Source organism: Muscardinus avellanarius (genome assembly GCF_963383645.1).
Source record: "Muscardinus avellanarius genome assembly, chromosome: X".
NCBI classification, from domain to species: Eukaryota; Metazoa; Chordata; class Mammalia; order Rodentia; family Gliridae; genus Muscardinus; species Muscardinus avellanarius.
The window spans coordinates 53,907,963-53,925,280 of record NC_137792.1 but is presented as its reverse complement, the minus strand read 5'-3'; the positions used below and the strand labels follow the sequence as shown (position 1 = coordinate 53,925,280).

General features: G+C 41.0%; 1 protein-coding gene across 7 annotated transcripts in view; it reads left to right on the top strand.

The window, feature by feature from the left end:
* The window catches only part of MTMR1 (myotubularin related protein 1), a gene marked incomplete at both ends in the record, with an annotated part of 76,448 nt that extends 59,381 nt beyond the window's left edge, over window positions 1-17,067 (top strand). For all 7 annotated transcript variants that reach the window (XM_080718671.1, XM_080718669.1, XM_080718670.1 and 4 more), the window contains 3 exons: window positions 7,648-7,761; window positions 11,603-11,779; window positions 16,903-17,067. In XM_080718671.1, coding sequence (XP_080574797.1) covers window positions 7,648-7,761; window positions 11,603-11,779; window positions 16,903-17,067 — 456 coding nt within the window. The remainder of the gene's footprint in view (window positions 1-7,647; window positions 7,762-11,602; window positions 11,780-16,902) is intronic.
* Window positions 17,068-17,318: the final 251 nt, after the last annotated feature.

Here is a 17,318-nt window from a genome sequence, read left to right as displayed (position 1 = left end):
TAGGGTAGAACCAACAATGCTGTATTTCTAACAAGTGATGTTACAGGTTTACAGACCACACTGTGGTAAGGGTCTAAAGAATGTCAGAATTTCTTCAGAGATAGGAAACAATAGGGGAACTCTGAGTAGCCCAGGCAGATCTCACAAAGTGCTCAGGTAGAAGCTAACACTCAATTTTATCCTTTTTTTTTCTTTTGTTTTTGCGATACTTGGGATGGAACCCAGGGGCTTTCTACATCTGAGTGACACCCCCAGCCCTATTTTTATTCTTTATTTTGAAACAGGGTCTCACTGAGTTGCAAAGGACCTCACTAAGTAGTTGAGGCTGTCTGCGAACCATGATCCTCCTGTCTCAGCCTCCCAGATGCTGGGATTATAAGCATGCGCCACCACGCCCAGCTCATCTCTTAATTTTAGACCAGCATCAGTGTGCTGACTAGGTTCTCAAGTTATCAGAGTGCCATATCACAGTGGATCAAAAGTAGATAATGAGAGAGCTGGTAGGACTTGGGGAGGGGGTACGAAGAGGGATGGTCTCAGAGGGAGGCATGCCAACTATACAAGTGACAGGTAATAGCAAACATAGGCTCAAAAGGCCCATGGAAGCTGGCTAACAGTCCTGCTGTTTCATAATGTTACCTACTTCATATAGTTGTGTGGATGCTGAGCTAATAATAAAATTAAAAGATTGTTACATTCAGGTTAAGAAAAGAAAGTGTTAAACACTTTAGAAAAATTGCATAGAAAGGTTGAATGCAAAAAATAACTCTGATGCCTCTAATGGGGTAATAAGTACCATTTTTATGGATATAAAATAATTCATTCCTCCCTAATGCCTAGAGGGGTATATTAAAATCCCTTCAAATTGGTTCCTGTTCTTCACACTGCTTAGTGCCTATTTTCTTGTCTAATTATGTTACTTTTGTACTGTTTATTAGGTTTTAAGAAGGAAAATAAGGAGTTCGGATTAAATTAGAATATTCTAGGTGACTATCATATATTTAAATTCTGCTCATGAAATATGTGCATAATTTATTTAGAATATAACACTGTTAATGCATTTTCTAAGGACAGATTAATTACCAGGTTTTTTGCAGTTCTGAGGATGGAACCCAGGGGCATTCTACCTCCGAGCTACACCCCCAGTCCTATTTTTTTATTCTTTATTTTGCTACAAGGTCTCACTAAGTTGAAGAAGGCCTCACTAAGTAGCTGAGGCTGTCCGCAAACCACAATCCCATCTCAGGCTCCCAAATGCTGGGATTACATGCGTGTGCCACCATGCCTGGCTAATTACCAGTTTTTAACCATCACTTAATTAGCAAAGGGTTGACATATATTGCATGTTAGTAAAAAATGTATTCATATAACACATTAGTTTATTTTTAGGTTGCCTACTGCTAAATCAAGTAAGGTAAGTCAATGTAAAGTTGTCAGAAACTTCAGAATACAATGATCTAGTCTGTATGTGGACTGTTAAATGAACTAGTCTGTATGTAAACTGTTAGAAAAGGAAATAAGCTGGTGAACACCTATAATTCCAGTATTTGAGAAGCTGAGACAGGAAGAACACAGGTATGAGGCCAGGCTCAGCAACTTAGCAAGACCCCGAGCAACTTAGTAAGACCCTGTTTCAAAATAAAATAGGGCCGGGGTTAGTTAGTTAGTTAGTTTGTTTGTTTATTTATTATTTTTGGTGGTACTGGGGTTACTGGAAGCCCTTCTACCTCCGGGCTACACTCCCTGACCTATTTTATACTTTTTTGTTTTTGTAAACAGGGTGTCTTAAGCCAGCGAGGCTGGCTTCGAACCTGCGATATCCTTCTGTCTCCACCTCCCAAGCGCAGAGATTAATTACAAGTGTGCGCCACCACACCCGACAAGGCTCGGGTTTACCTTAGAGGTAGAGAACACCTCTGGGTTCCATCCCTAGTACCAATAAAACAAACAAAACATGAAAAGGAAATAAGGAAAAATAATTGAGGGAACCTTATTCCCAGATACTTTCTGTAATATCTGTAGTTTAATACCATCTTTACCCTTTTTATATCTTTATTGGCATTGTAATTATACATCATAGTGAACTTCAAAGTCACACAAACATATATGCATATAACACTTGTATGCTTCCATTCATATCCCACCCCACTCCCTCCTCCTCCCTCCCTGTACCTGTTAGTGAAATTAGTAGTGATACTTTTACATAAGGATATAACATTATTTGGTCTGTTCCCTTCCTTGAAACTCCTTTTGCCTCCTCACCTCCCTCCCTTAACCCCTTATACTATTCAACTTGCTTCTCTCCTCATTTCCTAAAGTCCCCTTTATTTTTTATTTATCTCTAGCACTTCCACATTTTAGAGAAAACATATGACTCTTGACTTTGTGAGACTGGCTGATCTCACAGCATAGTATTCTCTAGTTCTACTCTTTTTCCTGTAAATGAAAAAACGTTCTTTATAGCTGAGTCAAATTTCGTTTTGTGTATATGCCACATTTTCTTTATTCATTTATCTGTTGCTAGACACCTAGGTTGGTTCCATAATAATTTGGCTGTTGTGAATTGTGCTGGGCATGCATGTATCACTAAAATATTCTGACTTTAATTCTTTTGGAAAGATACTGAGAAGTGATATAATGGGGTCATATGGTGGTTCCATTCTTAAACCTTTGAGGAACCTCCATACTCATCTCCATAGTGTTTGTAATAATTTACAATCCCATGAACAATGTATGAGTTCCTATTTTCCCCCATCCTTTGTATTCTTGATGATTGCCATTGTATTTTTTATTTTATTTATTTTTTGGTGGTACTGGGGGTGGAACCCAGAGGCTTTCTACTTCCGGGGTATACTCCCAGACCTTTTTTTAAATTGTATTTGGAAACAGGGTCTCACTAAGTTGCTGAGAGCCTCACTAAGTAGCTGAGGCTGGCTTCAAACCTGTGAAATCCTCCTGTCTCAGCCTCCCAAGTGCGGGGATTACAAGTGTGTGCCACCATGCCCGGCGTCTCATTGTATTTTTTATTTGCATTTTCTAATTGCTAAAAGAGGTTGACATTTTTTCAAATATTTATTGGCCATGTATATTTCTTCCTTTGAGAAGTGTTTGTTTAGTTCAATAGCCCATTTTTGATTGAGTTATTTTTTTCCAATGTTAAGTTTTTATTTAGTTTTTTAGATATTCTAGATATTAATCCTCTAGCAGAGGAATAGCTGGCAAAGATTTTCTCCAATTCTGTAGACTGTCTGTCTCTTCAGACTCTTGTTTCCTTTGCTGCTCTGAAGCTTTATATTTTGATGTCATCCCATTTATTGTTTCTAGGTTTTATTTTCTAAAGCTTTACCCTGAGGAAGTCTCTACCAATGCCTATATATTGGAGAATTAGTCTTCTGTTCTCTTCTAGTAATTTCTGGTCTTATCTTTTGGTCTTTGGTCCATCTTTTGTTGAGCTTTGTGCAGATTGAGAGATAGGGATGTAATTTCATTCTTCTACATATGGATATACAGCTTTCCAGCACTACTTGTTGAAAATACTTTTTTACCAGTGTATGTTTTTTGGCCCCTTTGTAAAAATCAAATAACTCTGAGGGGATTTGTCTCTGTATATTCCATTCTATTCCATTATGCTATGTGTCTGTTTTTGTGAGAATATCATGCTGTTTTTGTTATTATAGTTCTGAAGTATAATTTGAAATCAAGTGTTGTAATACCTCCAGCATGGTTCTTATTGCTTAGTATTGCTTTGGATATTCTGGGTCTTTTCTATCTTGACTAATATTAGGACAATTTTTTCTGGCTCTGTAAAGAATGACATGGTATTTTGGTAGGGATTCCATTTAATCTGTAGATTGCTTTTAAATCCCTTTCCATAGGTTTAATAGTCACTGGCATTTTTGTTCCTCAACAAATGAAGAACTTTATAGATTATTACAGATGTATTGAGATTGTTCTTTTAGGTAAATGCTATAGTTTCTAGGTGCAAAAACAAAAACAAACTGTGAATTGCATAGACTTAATCTTTTATTTATATTACTGTAGCTGCTACTACTTCTAATGGACTAATTTCATGGTTGAACTTAATACCATAATCCCCTTTGAACATAAATGGTAATCTTGACTGTATGACCCAACACAAGTAGATTGAGCCTTTGCTGTCTGGTTTTTGTGGGAGCCAACTGCGTTGCACTAAGCCCTGCCCACTTTGTCCTCCCATACCTGGAACCCAGTTGGTCATAATAAGGCTTGTAGTCAGTGGCACTAAAACATGCCTACCCAAGCTCCCAGATGCAGAATGCATGCTTGGGCTACGTATGAACAGTCACGTCTTAAGTCTATTCAAGCAGCTGTGACAAAATACCACAAATCAAGAGACTTATAAACAATGGACCTCTATTTCTATTCTTTCTGGAGGTTGAGAAGTCCAAAATTAAGGTGCAGGCAGATTCTTCATCTAATAAGGACTTGCCTCTTGGATCATAGAAAGCCACCTTTTCATTATAACTTCACAGGATGCAAGGGACAAGGGAACGCTCTTGGCCTCTTTGATAATGGGACTAATCCACCCACAGGGGCTATACCTCCATGACCTAATTACCTCCCAGAATATAATTTCCTAATGCCATCATCTTTGGGTTAGGATTTCAAAATATGAAACTTGGGGGGGGGTACGTAAATGATGTATAGCACTCATATGGCTTAAAAATATGTCAGTAGCCGGGCGTGGTGGCACACGCTTGTAATCCCCACACTTGAGAGGCGGAAACAGGAGGCGAGGCTGGCTTAAGAGACCCTGTTTCCAAATAAAAAATATAAAATAGGTCTGGGAGTGTAGCCCAGAGGTAGAAGGGTTCCATCCCCAGTACCAAAAAAAAATGTCAGTAATTTGTTGTCTTATTAGTATTTATTCTTAAATATTAGAAAGTAAAATATAGGGCAGAACTCTAGATCTTCTATTCCTATCCTTGACTTAAGAGCTTCACCATGCATACACATTATATATTTGCTAAAAATTAATACATTCTGGGGTACCAGTAATTTATGAATAGGGCATACCTAAGTGGCATAGAAAATGGTGGGGAAAATGGACATAGCATGTCCACTTTTTTTTTTTTTTTAGTGGTACTGGGGTTCCTGTAAACCCTTCTGTCTGCCTCTGGGTTACACTCCCAGACCTATTTTATAGTTTTATTTGGAAAAAGGGTCTCTTAAGCCAGTGTGGCTGGCTTCAAACCTGCGCGATCCTCCTGTCTCCGCCTCCCAAGCATGGGGATTACAAGCGTGCACTACCACACCCGGGTAGCATGTCCACTTTTAAAAGAAGATAGTCAAGCTGGGCGTGGTGGCGCACACTTGTAATCCCCGTGCTTGGAAGGCTGAGACAGGAGGATCGCACAGGTTCAAAGCCAGCCTCAGCTACTTAGGCTCTCAGCAACTTAGTGAGACCCTGTTTCTAAATAAAATATAAAATAGGTCTGGGAATATAGCCCGGAGGTAGAAAGCCCCTGGGTTCCGTCCCCAGTACTACCAAAAAATAATAATAATAAATAAAAGAAGATAGTCATGTGGAATGTAAGGTCATTTTTGGCATGGCAAGGGGCAATCATAAAGGATTAGGAGAGAATTAACCAGTAAGGAAGAGAGAGAGAAATCTTTAGTCAAGATAGATGTGTTTAATTCTTTAAGTCAGGTAGTGTAATAGCCTGGTTAGGAAAAAACACAGTTTCAGTTGAAATTTGGACTGTCCTGGATGGGCTATTGTTTCTAATAGCTGTATTGCTAATCTAGTAAAGTAATAAAGCAAAGGTAAAACATAAACTTGTTTATCGATGATCCCTACCATCACTCTAGAGATGTCAGGGTCTGTCATGATAGTGTGCAAACATCACTGTATTGGAGAATAGGTCTTTAATGTAAACTGACTTAAATACAGATAAACGGTTTTCTTCTAACTTGCTTTGTTTCATTTCATAGATGATAAATATTTTACTAAGTTTTTAAGTTAGATTTCTGGCACAAGGTAGTCACTCATTACATGCCTGCTGTTCATGGCGACTACTAGCTATTGGCTAGAACCTGCTGTCAGTGCTAGTAATCTTCCTTGGAATTCTGAAAAAAACCCTTTATGAACTACCTAAAATAGTTGAGATTATCATGTAGTTTGTTTTCTTTGTTTTTCTTTTATCTTTCTTTTCCTTCTCCCCTCTCTCCCCTCCCTCCCTCCTTCTCCTTTCCACTCCCTTCCTTCTTGATTTATCCCAGGAACATTCTACCTCCAAGCTACACCCCCAAACCTATTTTATTTTAAAACAGTCTTGCTAAGTTGCTGAGTCTGGCCTTGGACCTGCAATCCTCCTATCTCAGCCTCCAAATACAGGGATTACAGGTATGTACAACCAGCTCTAGCCTTTACTCTGTTAATATAGTGAATTACAATAATTGATTTTTTGTAACATTAATAATCAAATGTTCAGCCAGCTTTACCTTCCTAGGATAATCCCCACTTAGACATTTTGTATTATTACCACTTTATTTTTTATGGCACTGTAGATCAAACCTAGGGCCTCTAGCATGCTAAGCAAATGTTCTGCCATATTTTGATACAGAGTCTCACTAATTTTTCCAGGCTGGCCTCAATCACAGAATACTCCTGCCTCAACCTCCTGAGTAGCTAGGATTATAGGTGTATGCCAGCATGCTCAATTTATATTACCCTTTTTATAAATTGCCAAGTTCAGTGTACTTACATGTTGGAAGGCTTCAGGGATGTATGTTCATGGAGTTATGTTTGTGGAAAAGCTCTTAAGTAGGAGTTGTTTTTAATAGATACAGAGCTATTTAGATTTCCTATTTCTTCTTGAGTCACTTTTGGTATATATTGAACCTAGTCCCTGCTTCCTGCTCTGGGCCTGTGATATACCTTAAAGTGAGAAGCTAGGACAATAATAGTGCTCTCATTTATTTCACTTCTCTCAAGGTTGAACCACCTTCTTGCCTGTTGCCAATATTACCAACATTCATCCCACTCATTTTACCCAGTTTTCTAGTTTCTAGCAGAAGAGTGAATCTGGGCTGTGTTCTACCTTGTGAGAAGTAGACACTGCCTACATTTTTTTAGATATCAAAGAACACAGGGTGTTGTTGTTGTTATTGTTGTTGTTATTGTTTACTTTTAGCTGTTTCTCAGCCAGATCTATCAGCTTGGACTTGAAACTATGGTTAAGTTTTATATGGTCTTAGTCTGATTTCTAATCTTTGACTATATTCCAAACAATACTTTATCTTTTATAAGAGAGTGCTATTACCTTGTTTTTAAAATCAGACTTTAAGAGCCAGGCTACGTAGTGAGGCCCTTTGTAACTTAGTGAGACCCTGTTTCAAAATAATAAAAAATAGGAGCCGGGCATGGTGATGTACGCTTGTAATCCCAGCATTTGGGAGACAGGAGGATTATGATTTGTGGACAGCCTCAGCTACTACTTAGTGAGACCCTTTGCAACTCGGTGAGACCTGTTTCAAAGTAAAGAATAAAAAATAGGGCTGGGGATGTAGCTCAGAGGTAGAATGTCCCTGGGTTCAATCCCCAATACTGCAAAAAAAAAAAAAAAAATCAGACTTTAAGACAACCTTATTTTCTCTCCATTTAAGTTTCCTTCAGCGTTTGAGTTTAATGAACTGTTCCTGATTACAATTCTGGATCATCTTTATAGCTGTCTCTTTGGGACCTTTTTGTGCAACTGTGAACAACAGCGATTCAAAGAGGTACGTGCATTTTGCTTCTCCTATTGCTCAGGCACCTTTCCCTGTAAGGACCACCATGGAAGGACACCTGAATGGAGGGATGACTTGGCCTCTGCTCCTGCTGCTCTCTGTAAGTGGAGTGGGGTTACACTAGATGCCTTCCAAGTTTCTAGCAGTCCAGCACATATATCTAACACACACCTCTTACTTTATAGGGGCTGAGACTCAGCAAACCCCTGGCTCTGACAAACTTCTGTGGGCTCAGTATGATGAAGCCCTGTTAACTTCTTAATAAAAAGGAAAATATTTTTAATAATAAATTTTAGCTGGGCGTGGTGGTGCACATTTGTAATCCCAGTGCGTGGGAGGCTGAGACAGGAGGACCGCAAAGGTTCAAATCCAGCATCAGCTGGCTTAGTGAGTCTCTCAGCAACTTAGTGAGACCCTGTTTCCAAATAAACTATAAAATAAGTCTGGGAATATAGCCTGGAGGTAGAAAAGCCCCTGGGATCCACCCCCAGTACCACAAAAAATAAAAATAAAAAGTAAATTTTATTATATATGAATTCTATTTTTTATTGGTGCATTATATTCATACATCATATTTTGATAAAGGCAATTGAAACAGACAAAAAAACATAGCAGAAAAATGATGTTCATATAAGAGAGTTTAAACTATGGTCTCACCTCATATAGGAGGGGATGCAAGATTCATTCTTCATTAAAAAAACTATTCTCTTAAGATAATTTACATACCATAAAATTCACTCATCTAAAAAAAATGGACAATTCAGACCAGGTGGCACATGCTTGTAATCCCAGTACTTGGGAGGCTGAGACAGGATTGCAGATTTGCAGCTAGCCTCAGCTACTTAATGAGGCTCCCTGCAACTTAGTGAGACCTTGTTTTAAAATAAAGAATAAAAAATAGGGCTGGTGCTATTGCTCAGCAGTAGAATGCCCCTGGGTTCCATCCTCTGTACCACAAAAAATTAAATTAAATGTACAGTTCAGTGCTTTTCATATGTCCAAGATTATGCAACCATCACCAATATCTAGTTTCATAAAATTCATATTACTCCCCAAAGAAACTGTATACTCATTAGCAGTTGTTTCTCATTCCCCCTAGCCTCTGGAAACCACTCATCTGTAGTATATCTCTACAAATTTGCCTATTCTGGAAGAGTCATGTAAATGAAATCATATAGTAGGTAGACCTTTTGACTACTTTCACTTAGCATAATATTTTCAAGGTTCATCCATGTGTCAGTAGTTCATTCCTTTTCATGGCTGAGCAATATTTTATTTTATGAATAGACCATATTTAGTTTATCCTTTTATTGTTTGTTAGAAAATAGGGTTCTTTTTACTTTTTGGCTCTCATGGATAATGCTACTTGAAATATTCAAGTGTTGTGTGTACATACACTTCCATTTCTCACAGGTATATGCCTATGAATAGAGTTTCTGGGTCATACCATAACTAAATTGTCTAACCTATTGAGGAACCACCAGATTGTTTTCCAAAGCAGTTTAGACATTTTCATTCCTGTCAGCAATGTCTGAATGTCCAATTTCTCAACATTTTACTAACATTTATTATTTACCTTTAAAAAAACAATAATTGTCCTAGAGGTTAGTATGATATGGTTTTCATGTTCATTTTCCTAATAATTGTTGAGCATCTTTTCATGTGCTTATTAGCCATTTGTGTATCTTCTGTGGAGAAATGTCCACAGAAGAAATGCCTTTTTTGTGAGTGTGTGGTACCAGGGCCATTTGACCTTTGAGCTACACCACAGCCCCTTTTATTTTTTATTTTGAAATAGGTTCCTGAGGGCCTTTCTAAGTTGCTGAGGCTGGCTTTGAACCCATGATCCTCCTGTCTCAGCATCTCAAATACTGGGATTACATGGCTGACTGTCCATTTTTAATTGGGTTGTCTTTTTTTATTCAGTTGTAAGAGTTCCTTACATGTAAAACACACACACACACACACACACACACACACACACACACACTCCCTTATAAATATGATTTGCAAAATTTTTCTCATTTTGTAGATTTTTTTCACTGTCTTAACACTGTCTTTTGATACACAAAAAATTTCATTTCAATGAAGTTCAGTTTACTTTTTTCTTTTGTAGCTTGTGCTTTGGGTATCATATCTAAGAAATCATTGCTTAACCACAAACATTTGATCCTATGATTTCTCCTAAAAGTCTTAGTTTTAATTCCTACATTCAGGTCTGTCATCCATGTTAAATTAATGTTTCCATGTGTATGAGGTAGGGTCCAACTTCATTCTAGTTTTCCAAGCACTATTTGTTAGAAAGACTGTCTTTTCCCCATTGAATTGTCTTAGCACCTTGTGGAAAATCAGTCACCTGTAAATGTGAGTTATTTTCTATACTCTGTATTTGATCTTATTGCTCTGCATGTCTGTTCTTACTCCAGTACCACTAGTATTGATTATTGTAAGATTTGAAAATGGGAAATATGACTCTTCCTACTTTGTTTTTCCTTTTTCAAGATTACTTTAGCTATCCTGGATCCTTTTAATTATTGGGGTATTTGTCTTAAAACTAAAATATATAAAAATTGAAATAGGCAAAATTGAATGTTCCTTTGGGAAGGTTGTTTGTGGGAAGTCAGCAGTCTTATGAGCAATAAAATGGCAGGGCTTTTTCTTGGTCTCACCATTTCATTTGACTTTCTGACTGCACTTGCCATTATCTAATGTTTATATCTTCTACCATGCCTACAGACTTGAGTGTATTCATTCAGATAATCAATGTAAATAATTTAAAAAACAGAATTGTTAAACTGTACTATAAAACTGTGGTTTTGAAGGTTTTGAAAACTTTTCAAGCCTTTTGAAGCTTTTCTTTTTTTCTTTTTTTTTTTTTTGTGGTACTGGGGGTGGAACCCAGAGGCTTTCTACCTTCAGGCTATACTCCCAGACCTATTTTATATTTTATTTGGAAACAGGGTCTCACTAAGTTGCTGAGAACCTCACTAAGTAGCTGAGGCTGGCTTCGAACCTCCGCCATCCTCTTGTCTCCGCCTCCCAAGTGCAGGGATTACAAGCATAAGCCGGGTGTGGGGGTGCACTCTTGTAATCCCCGCACTTAGGAGGCTGAGACAGGAGGATCACACAGGTTTGAAGCCAGCCTCACTTACTTTTGAAGCTTTTCAAGCCTTACCACTTTTCTTTTCTTTTCTTTCTTTATTTTTTGGTGGTACTGGGATTCCTGGAAACGCTTCTACCTCTTGGCTACACTCCCAGACCTATTTTATATTTTTTTATTTGGAAACAGGTTCTCTTAAGCCAGAGAGGCTGGCTTGGAACCTGCGTGATCCTCCTGTCTCTGCCTCCCAAGCGCGGGAATTACAAGCGTGCGCCACCACGCCTGGCTGCTTTACCACTTTTCTATAGATAGCCCTGGATTTTCCCTTGCAAAGGATCATAACTGTAAATTCTACCCACATTCCTCAATAAAAAGAGTCACAAAGTAAATTTTAAACCAGAATAAAAAATGTATTTGTTATTGGAGGGCCCTGGCATCCTGTGGATGTTAGAAAGTTCTCATCCTCATTCTGCCTTCCCACAGACAGTTGCCAGATGTTGCTTGACTTAGCAGTGTTTTTCCAGGACGCAAGCAGTGTCTGTTCTCATGGTGTCCTCAGCATGAGGCCTCAGCATGAGTGGTGGGAGGATAAAAGTGGAGCTCAGTGTTTGAATTTACTTTTGTGATTTGAATTCACTTTCATTATTCATTCATTGAGTACTTTTTTGTGTAATATGTTTCTTGAAAATATGAAGAAAAGTATTTCATTGTATTCCTTTTTTTGTTTTTCAGGATATCTATACAAAGACTATATCTTTATGGTCTTATATTAATAGCCAGCTAGATGAATTTTCTAATCCCTTCTTTGTGAATTATGAAAACCATGTGTTATATCCTGTTGCTAGTCTGAGTCATTTGGAATTATGGGTAAACTATTATGTACGATGGAATCCACGGATGAGACCACAGGTATCTTTTTGTTTTTCTTTTCATAGTAGCATGTCTTTCTAAAAATGTGTGCATGGTAGGTGTTAGCATACTGAAGTTCTTCTGTCCTTGCCAGTCAGGTGTCCATTCTTTGTGCTCATGTCCTATCATGTTGCTTCTACAGATCAACACAATGCTATTTGCTGGGTTAAAAATTTTAAACCAGGCATGGTAGCTTATGTCTATAATCCCAGCAATTTAGGAGGTTGAGACAGAGGATCGCAAGTTCAAGGGCAGCCTCCAAAAACTCAGCAAGATTTCTTCCACCTCTGTCTTCTACCAAGAAATGTAGAGAGACTATCATCTCTTAATGTATCTTTCTCTTGGTATTAAAAACTGCTCAGAGCTATATGGGTGAAGCAGTGCCCTCTCTGGCTATTGTACATGTGGAGTCAGTGGAAAGGCCTGTGAAAAATGCTTATGATATATTTGATATATATATCAAATATATCATATATATATCATATATATATATATGGAGAGAGAGAGAGAGAGAGAGAGAGAGAGAGAGAGAGAGAGAGAGAGATAGATTGATTCTGGTAGCACAACAGGAAGATAGCACATGCTGAGTTACAGAACAGCTACCTCTCAAAGAAGGAGTGAAGTTTCAATGGCCCTGCCATGCTATTTCATGGTAATATTTTTTTTTGAGATTGAGAACACTACAAAAACAGCTAGAGCCAGTCAGCCACTCCTATGCCTGCTCTTTGTTTTCAGTGGCTGAGCTCTAGCTGTGGCGGATCTGGCAATGCCAGTTAAGGTGCCAAAGTGTTCCCCCAGCCCTCTGCTGTGCCATGGGTTTTGACTCAGCTCTGCTTCGTACCTCCAATCTCTTCCACATGGATGGCCAGGCCTGGTTGGGAGAAGACAGATGGAGACAGCCCTCACCTCCAAGGGCAGAGAGCTTCCTGCTGAGATTTTTTCCTTAAGTTTAAGGTTTAGAATATTAATACTCACCAGGTCATATCACCAGTACACGGTTACCATCACTGCTTCTGTCAGCCAGTGACACAGAAAGCTGCGTGTCCTCTCTGCCCTCTTCTTTCACCTATCTCTTTCAGCTATCCCTCTCAGCTGGTGTCTTCACAATCTTCATTTCATCTCCAAGGGATGAACTCATGGAGAGGGGAGAGTTGTAGCTATTGATTTTCCTATCTAGTTGCCTGGCACTGAATTTTAGAGGGGGTTAGTGCACCCACACGTATACTGCCACCCCTGGCAGCTGCTTCTCATCTTCCTGCACCCTGTGCTCTTAGACACCACTGCCCAAGCTGATCATCTTGCCTCTTCTTTCCCTCATGTTTTCCTCTTTTGTTACATTTATTGCATGTGGCTTTGGCTACAAAAGCCCTTTTCTCCTCTAGACCCTCTGAGTTGGCCCTGATGCACTCTGGACTTCAGGATGTTTTCCAGAAACTGCGATGAGCACCTGCTGAGCCCAGCACATGCACTCCTCTTGGGGCTCACGCTCCCTGTTGCCTACAGCTCTGCCAATCCTTTCTCCTCCAGGGCTGGTGACTACACATACAATAGGAATAGAGAGCGGTGGAAGTTCAGCCTGATCTCCTTTCACTGTAATCTCAGCTGCTTTACAGTAGTGTGCTACACACAGGGCCCACTTCTTTCTAGGCATTAGAGTCAGATTTACTTAGAACCAAAGTCCTCATCTCCCTTCCAGCAGCTCATTCTGTTGTGTAATTTGGCCTTTACTTATGCACTTGGCTGAGTTCTTTCCTGGGGTGGCTTCTATTTCAAATGTTTTAGCATCAGAGAAGATGGGCTATAGAGTACCAGAAAGTCACTATTTTAAGTTATATAGAAGTTACTAAATAGAGGACCAGATGTTTGGTGGTGGTGGTGGTGTGTGTGTGTGTGTGTGTGTGTGTGTATCACAGGACTAAACCCAGGGGTATTTTACTTCTGAGCTATACCCCCAGCCCTATTTTATTTTTTATTTGGAAACAAGGTCTCACTAATTTGTGAAGGACCTAAGTTGCTGAGGCCAGTCACAAACCTATAATCTTCGGACTGTCTCAGCCTCCCAAGTACTGGAATTACAAGTGTGTGCCACCACACCTGGCTTGGTGAAATGTTTTTAATGTTAACGGAAAACCCAACTGATTGGCTGCCTGAGCTGAGTGTCTTTGATTGGGCAGCTTCTAGGTTGCTGCAGGAGTGAGCCACCATCTGCCCCCACCTTGTGCCCAGCAGGTGGGAGACTTGGAGGAATGTAACCAGCAGAGGGCAGTGGAGCCAGGCACAGGGACAGTGCTGGGCTGGGCCTCCTTCCACTACACTGGCTCCTTTAGCCATTGTCACAGGCTCTGGCCACACATCCTGCATGTGCATTCCCCATTGCAAACTTGTGAGGTCAGGGACCAAATCTTTAATAAAACCTAAAGACTGCAGGAATAATGTTTTTGAACATATGTAGACTCCTACACATGTTAAGTAAAGTCAGTTTCAGCATGATAGGGATGGTTAGAATCAGAGTCATAGCTATTTGAGGTACTCTGTATGCCACTGGGCACTGTGCAAATGACTTCATATAATGTTCATGATAGTCTCACAGTGTGGAAGGTATAGGGAAAGGTCAGAGAAGTGGCAGCTTGCCTAGATCTGTGGCTTGGTGCATGTAGTGGTGGAAGAATGCCCTGGCCAGGGCCAAATCCTGCCTCTGGCAGTGACTTACTGCCTGATCTGGGGCAAGGTCCTGAGCCTCACTGAATGAGACCTCTCTGGGGGATGCAGGTGTGACATGTATTCATTCCAAATTCCTGCCTCCATGCTGGGAGGGTGGTAGTTGAGGTGTCCAGCTTTTTGTATTATCCCTACATAGTGCTACTCAGAAAAGGTAATTGACAAAGGAGGCCTTGGCCATAGGTTTTTATCCTGAGTGCAGTAAGCACCCCAGCTACCTGCTAGGTACTGGGCACAGAGCATGTTGGAGAGCTGGCTGGGCCTTGGTGACACAACATGCTGGAGAGGCAGGTGTGTGTTCTAGTAGGTGCCCTCCCTATAGCAGCACTAAGGTGGATGGGCAGCGGGTGCAATGAAGGTTGTGGCAGGGAGACATGAGGCAGGCTGGTGTGAGTGTGCAGTGACAGGGACAGAGAGCCAAGTGGGGCTGAGAGGAAGAGGAAGCACAGGGAGGAAGGGCAGCAGTGCAAGTTCACTGGGCCTCTTTTTCTGAGAAGAGATGGCAAGACTGGCTGCTGAGATAGAGGCTCCCTCTCAATGACCATTAGAGGATGGACAGGTGGGGACAGTGCCCTCTTGGCCTGTATCTGGCACATGCTAGCACCAATAGGGCACACATGACTGAACTTTCCCTGGGAATTTTCTCAAAAACAATCTGTACTTAATCCTCAGTTTTCTACTCCGGGTACACCTTTGCTTAGTTACAGAAGAACGTGATATATAAGAAAATATACAATACGCTATATAAAATATAAGATGATGGCAGTGCATTTGAGCAGCCTAGGTCTCTTCTCTTGTCTATATATAACATTGTATACACCCAGCCATTCTCCTGAAGCCATGTGTTTGCATGTTAATAACAGCAGCTTGATTGCAAAGCCTTCCCTCATCTAATTAGAATCAAACAATCCTATAGACGAGGAAAATGCAAGCTAGATTCTAAGGGTAAGAGGAGAGATGTTGTTCTCTCACAGTGGCTTCTAGAATCAGCCTTTGCCATGATACCCTGACATTGCTGTCCCCTCCCTTCTCACCATGCCTGCCAAAGTGGAGAGTGTATTCTTAGACTCCTCTGTGCCGGTGTTGCCAAGCATCTCATTATGTTGGAGGCTTCTAACTCCCATCTCTTTGTGGCTCTGGCTCTCTCCCATCCCTGCAGGAGTGTTGGTCATCAGTGGCACCCAGAGTAGTGCAGTTCTGTCTTTAAGGGAGTAGAGAGGTAAGAGCTGACAAGAAATGGGCTAGACAGGCAGGCCAAGACCTGGAGGCTATTAATATTGATGGTACACAATGGATGGGGAGGCCCCCAGATCCCCCACCTGTGCCTTTGTTGCCCCCAGCTGGTGATCTCCCTCCCAGTCATCATCACCCTTGCCTGAGGTTCCATAAGGGAATGGCAAGCTCTTGGATCTCTGGGCTCCTAGTAGGTGCTGAGGACATATTGTTAGCCTGGTGAACTAGGGATTATGACTATGAAACAGTGTGACTTTCCAGTTTCTTAATTGCTTTCCCATCAGTGGGTTTAGAAAAGATAACTAGGGTGAAACACTTCAGTATTGCTGAGTGCAGAGTGAGAGGCAGGTCCCCTTTTTTTGGCACCACCCCTCCTGGGGCTTCTGCCAGCTTCTGCTCTAATGAATGAAAACAAATACAACTCCAAGTAGTAGGAAGTGCTGATTTGACATAATTGTTATTTTTCAGTCAGTAGAGCTATTTAGAAAATGCACAAATACAGGGATAATGGAGAGGAGGGCAGACGGTCTACATGTAAGCACTACTTGGTCCAGTAGTCTGAAACCAGCTGTACTTGGCAGCACTCAGAAGTCTCTGCTCTGAGCCAGCACTTGGCAACTTTAGTTGACTCATGGTTTCACCAGAGCCTGGCTGGTGAGGACAGCAGAGAGCAAGGGAGGCCTGCCTGTGGTACCTGCCCCAGCCCAGCTCATTAATTGCTGCTTATAGGGTGGTCTGGGTGACAACTGAGGCTCCTGGCTTAAGTGGATGAGAGTATTGTACACTTGGCAAAAGATGAGTCCATGGTCCAGGAGACTGAACACACAGGTGTCTGGGTGGTGAGATTACCATGAAGCTAAGGGTCTAGATATTAGAAATATGTGTTATGAACAAATAATGTTCCAGCCAGGCATGGTGGCACACGCCTGTAATCTCAGTACTTGGAAGGTTAAGACAAGGGGATCACAGATTCAATGTCAGCCTCAGCAATTTAAGGAGACCCTAAGCAACTTTTAGTGAGACCCTGTTTCAAAATAAAAAGGGCTGGTAGTGTAGCTCAAAGATAGAATGTTCCTGGGTTTAATCTCTGCCCCCTCCCCAAAATGACAAATAGTGCTTTACATTGCTCTAAGGACAGCCTGCTAACACAGCTTTTCTCTGCTCACTACTAGATGCCAATTCACCAGAATCTCAAGGAACTGCTGGCCGTCAAGGCCGAGCTCCAGAAGCGGGTGGAGGACTTGCAGCGGGAAGTGGCTACGCGTGCTGTCTCCTCTTCCTCCGAGCGGGGCTCTTCACCTTCCCACTCAGCCACTCCCGTCCACACCTCAGTCTGATGAGCAAGGCCAGCGTCTTGGGCCAGCCTGCTGCTCCACTGTCTCCCCCAGTGGCTCAAGAACCTGGCCATTTCTGTTATGGCTGTAGCTTGTGATCTTGTCTCTTAGGATTAGGCCCAGGGCTAATTTTTGTGGCCAGGTGACAGCTCCCTCTGTCAGCAAATGCTTTTTGTTTTGTGAACATCCTGTTATCCTCCTGTCAGCCATCTCACAGGGAAGCCACCTGTCACACACACTCTGTGATCTGCCTT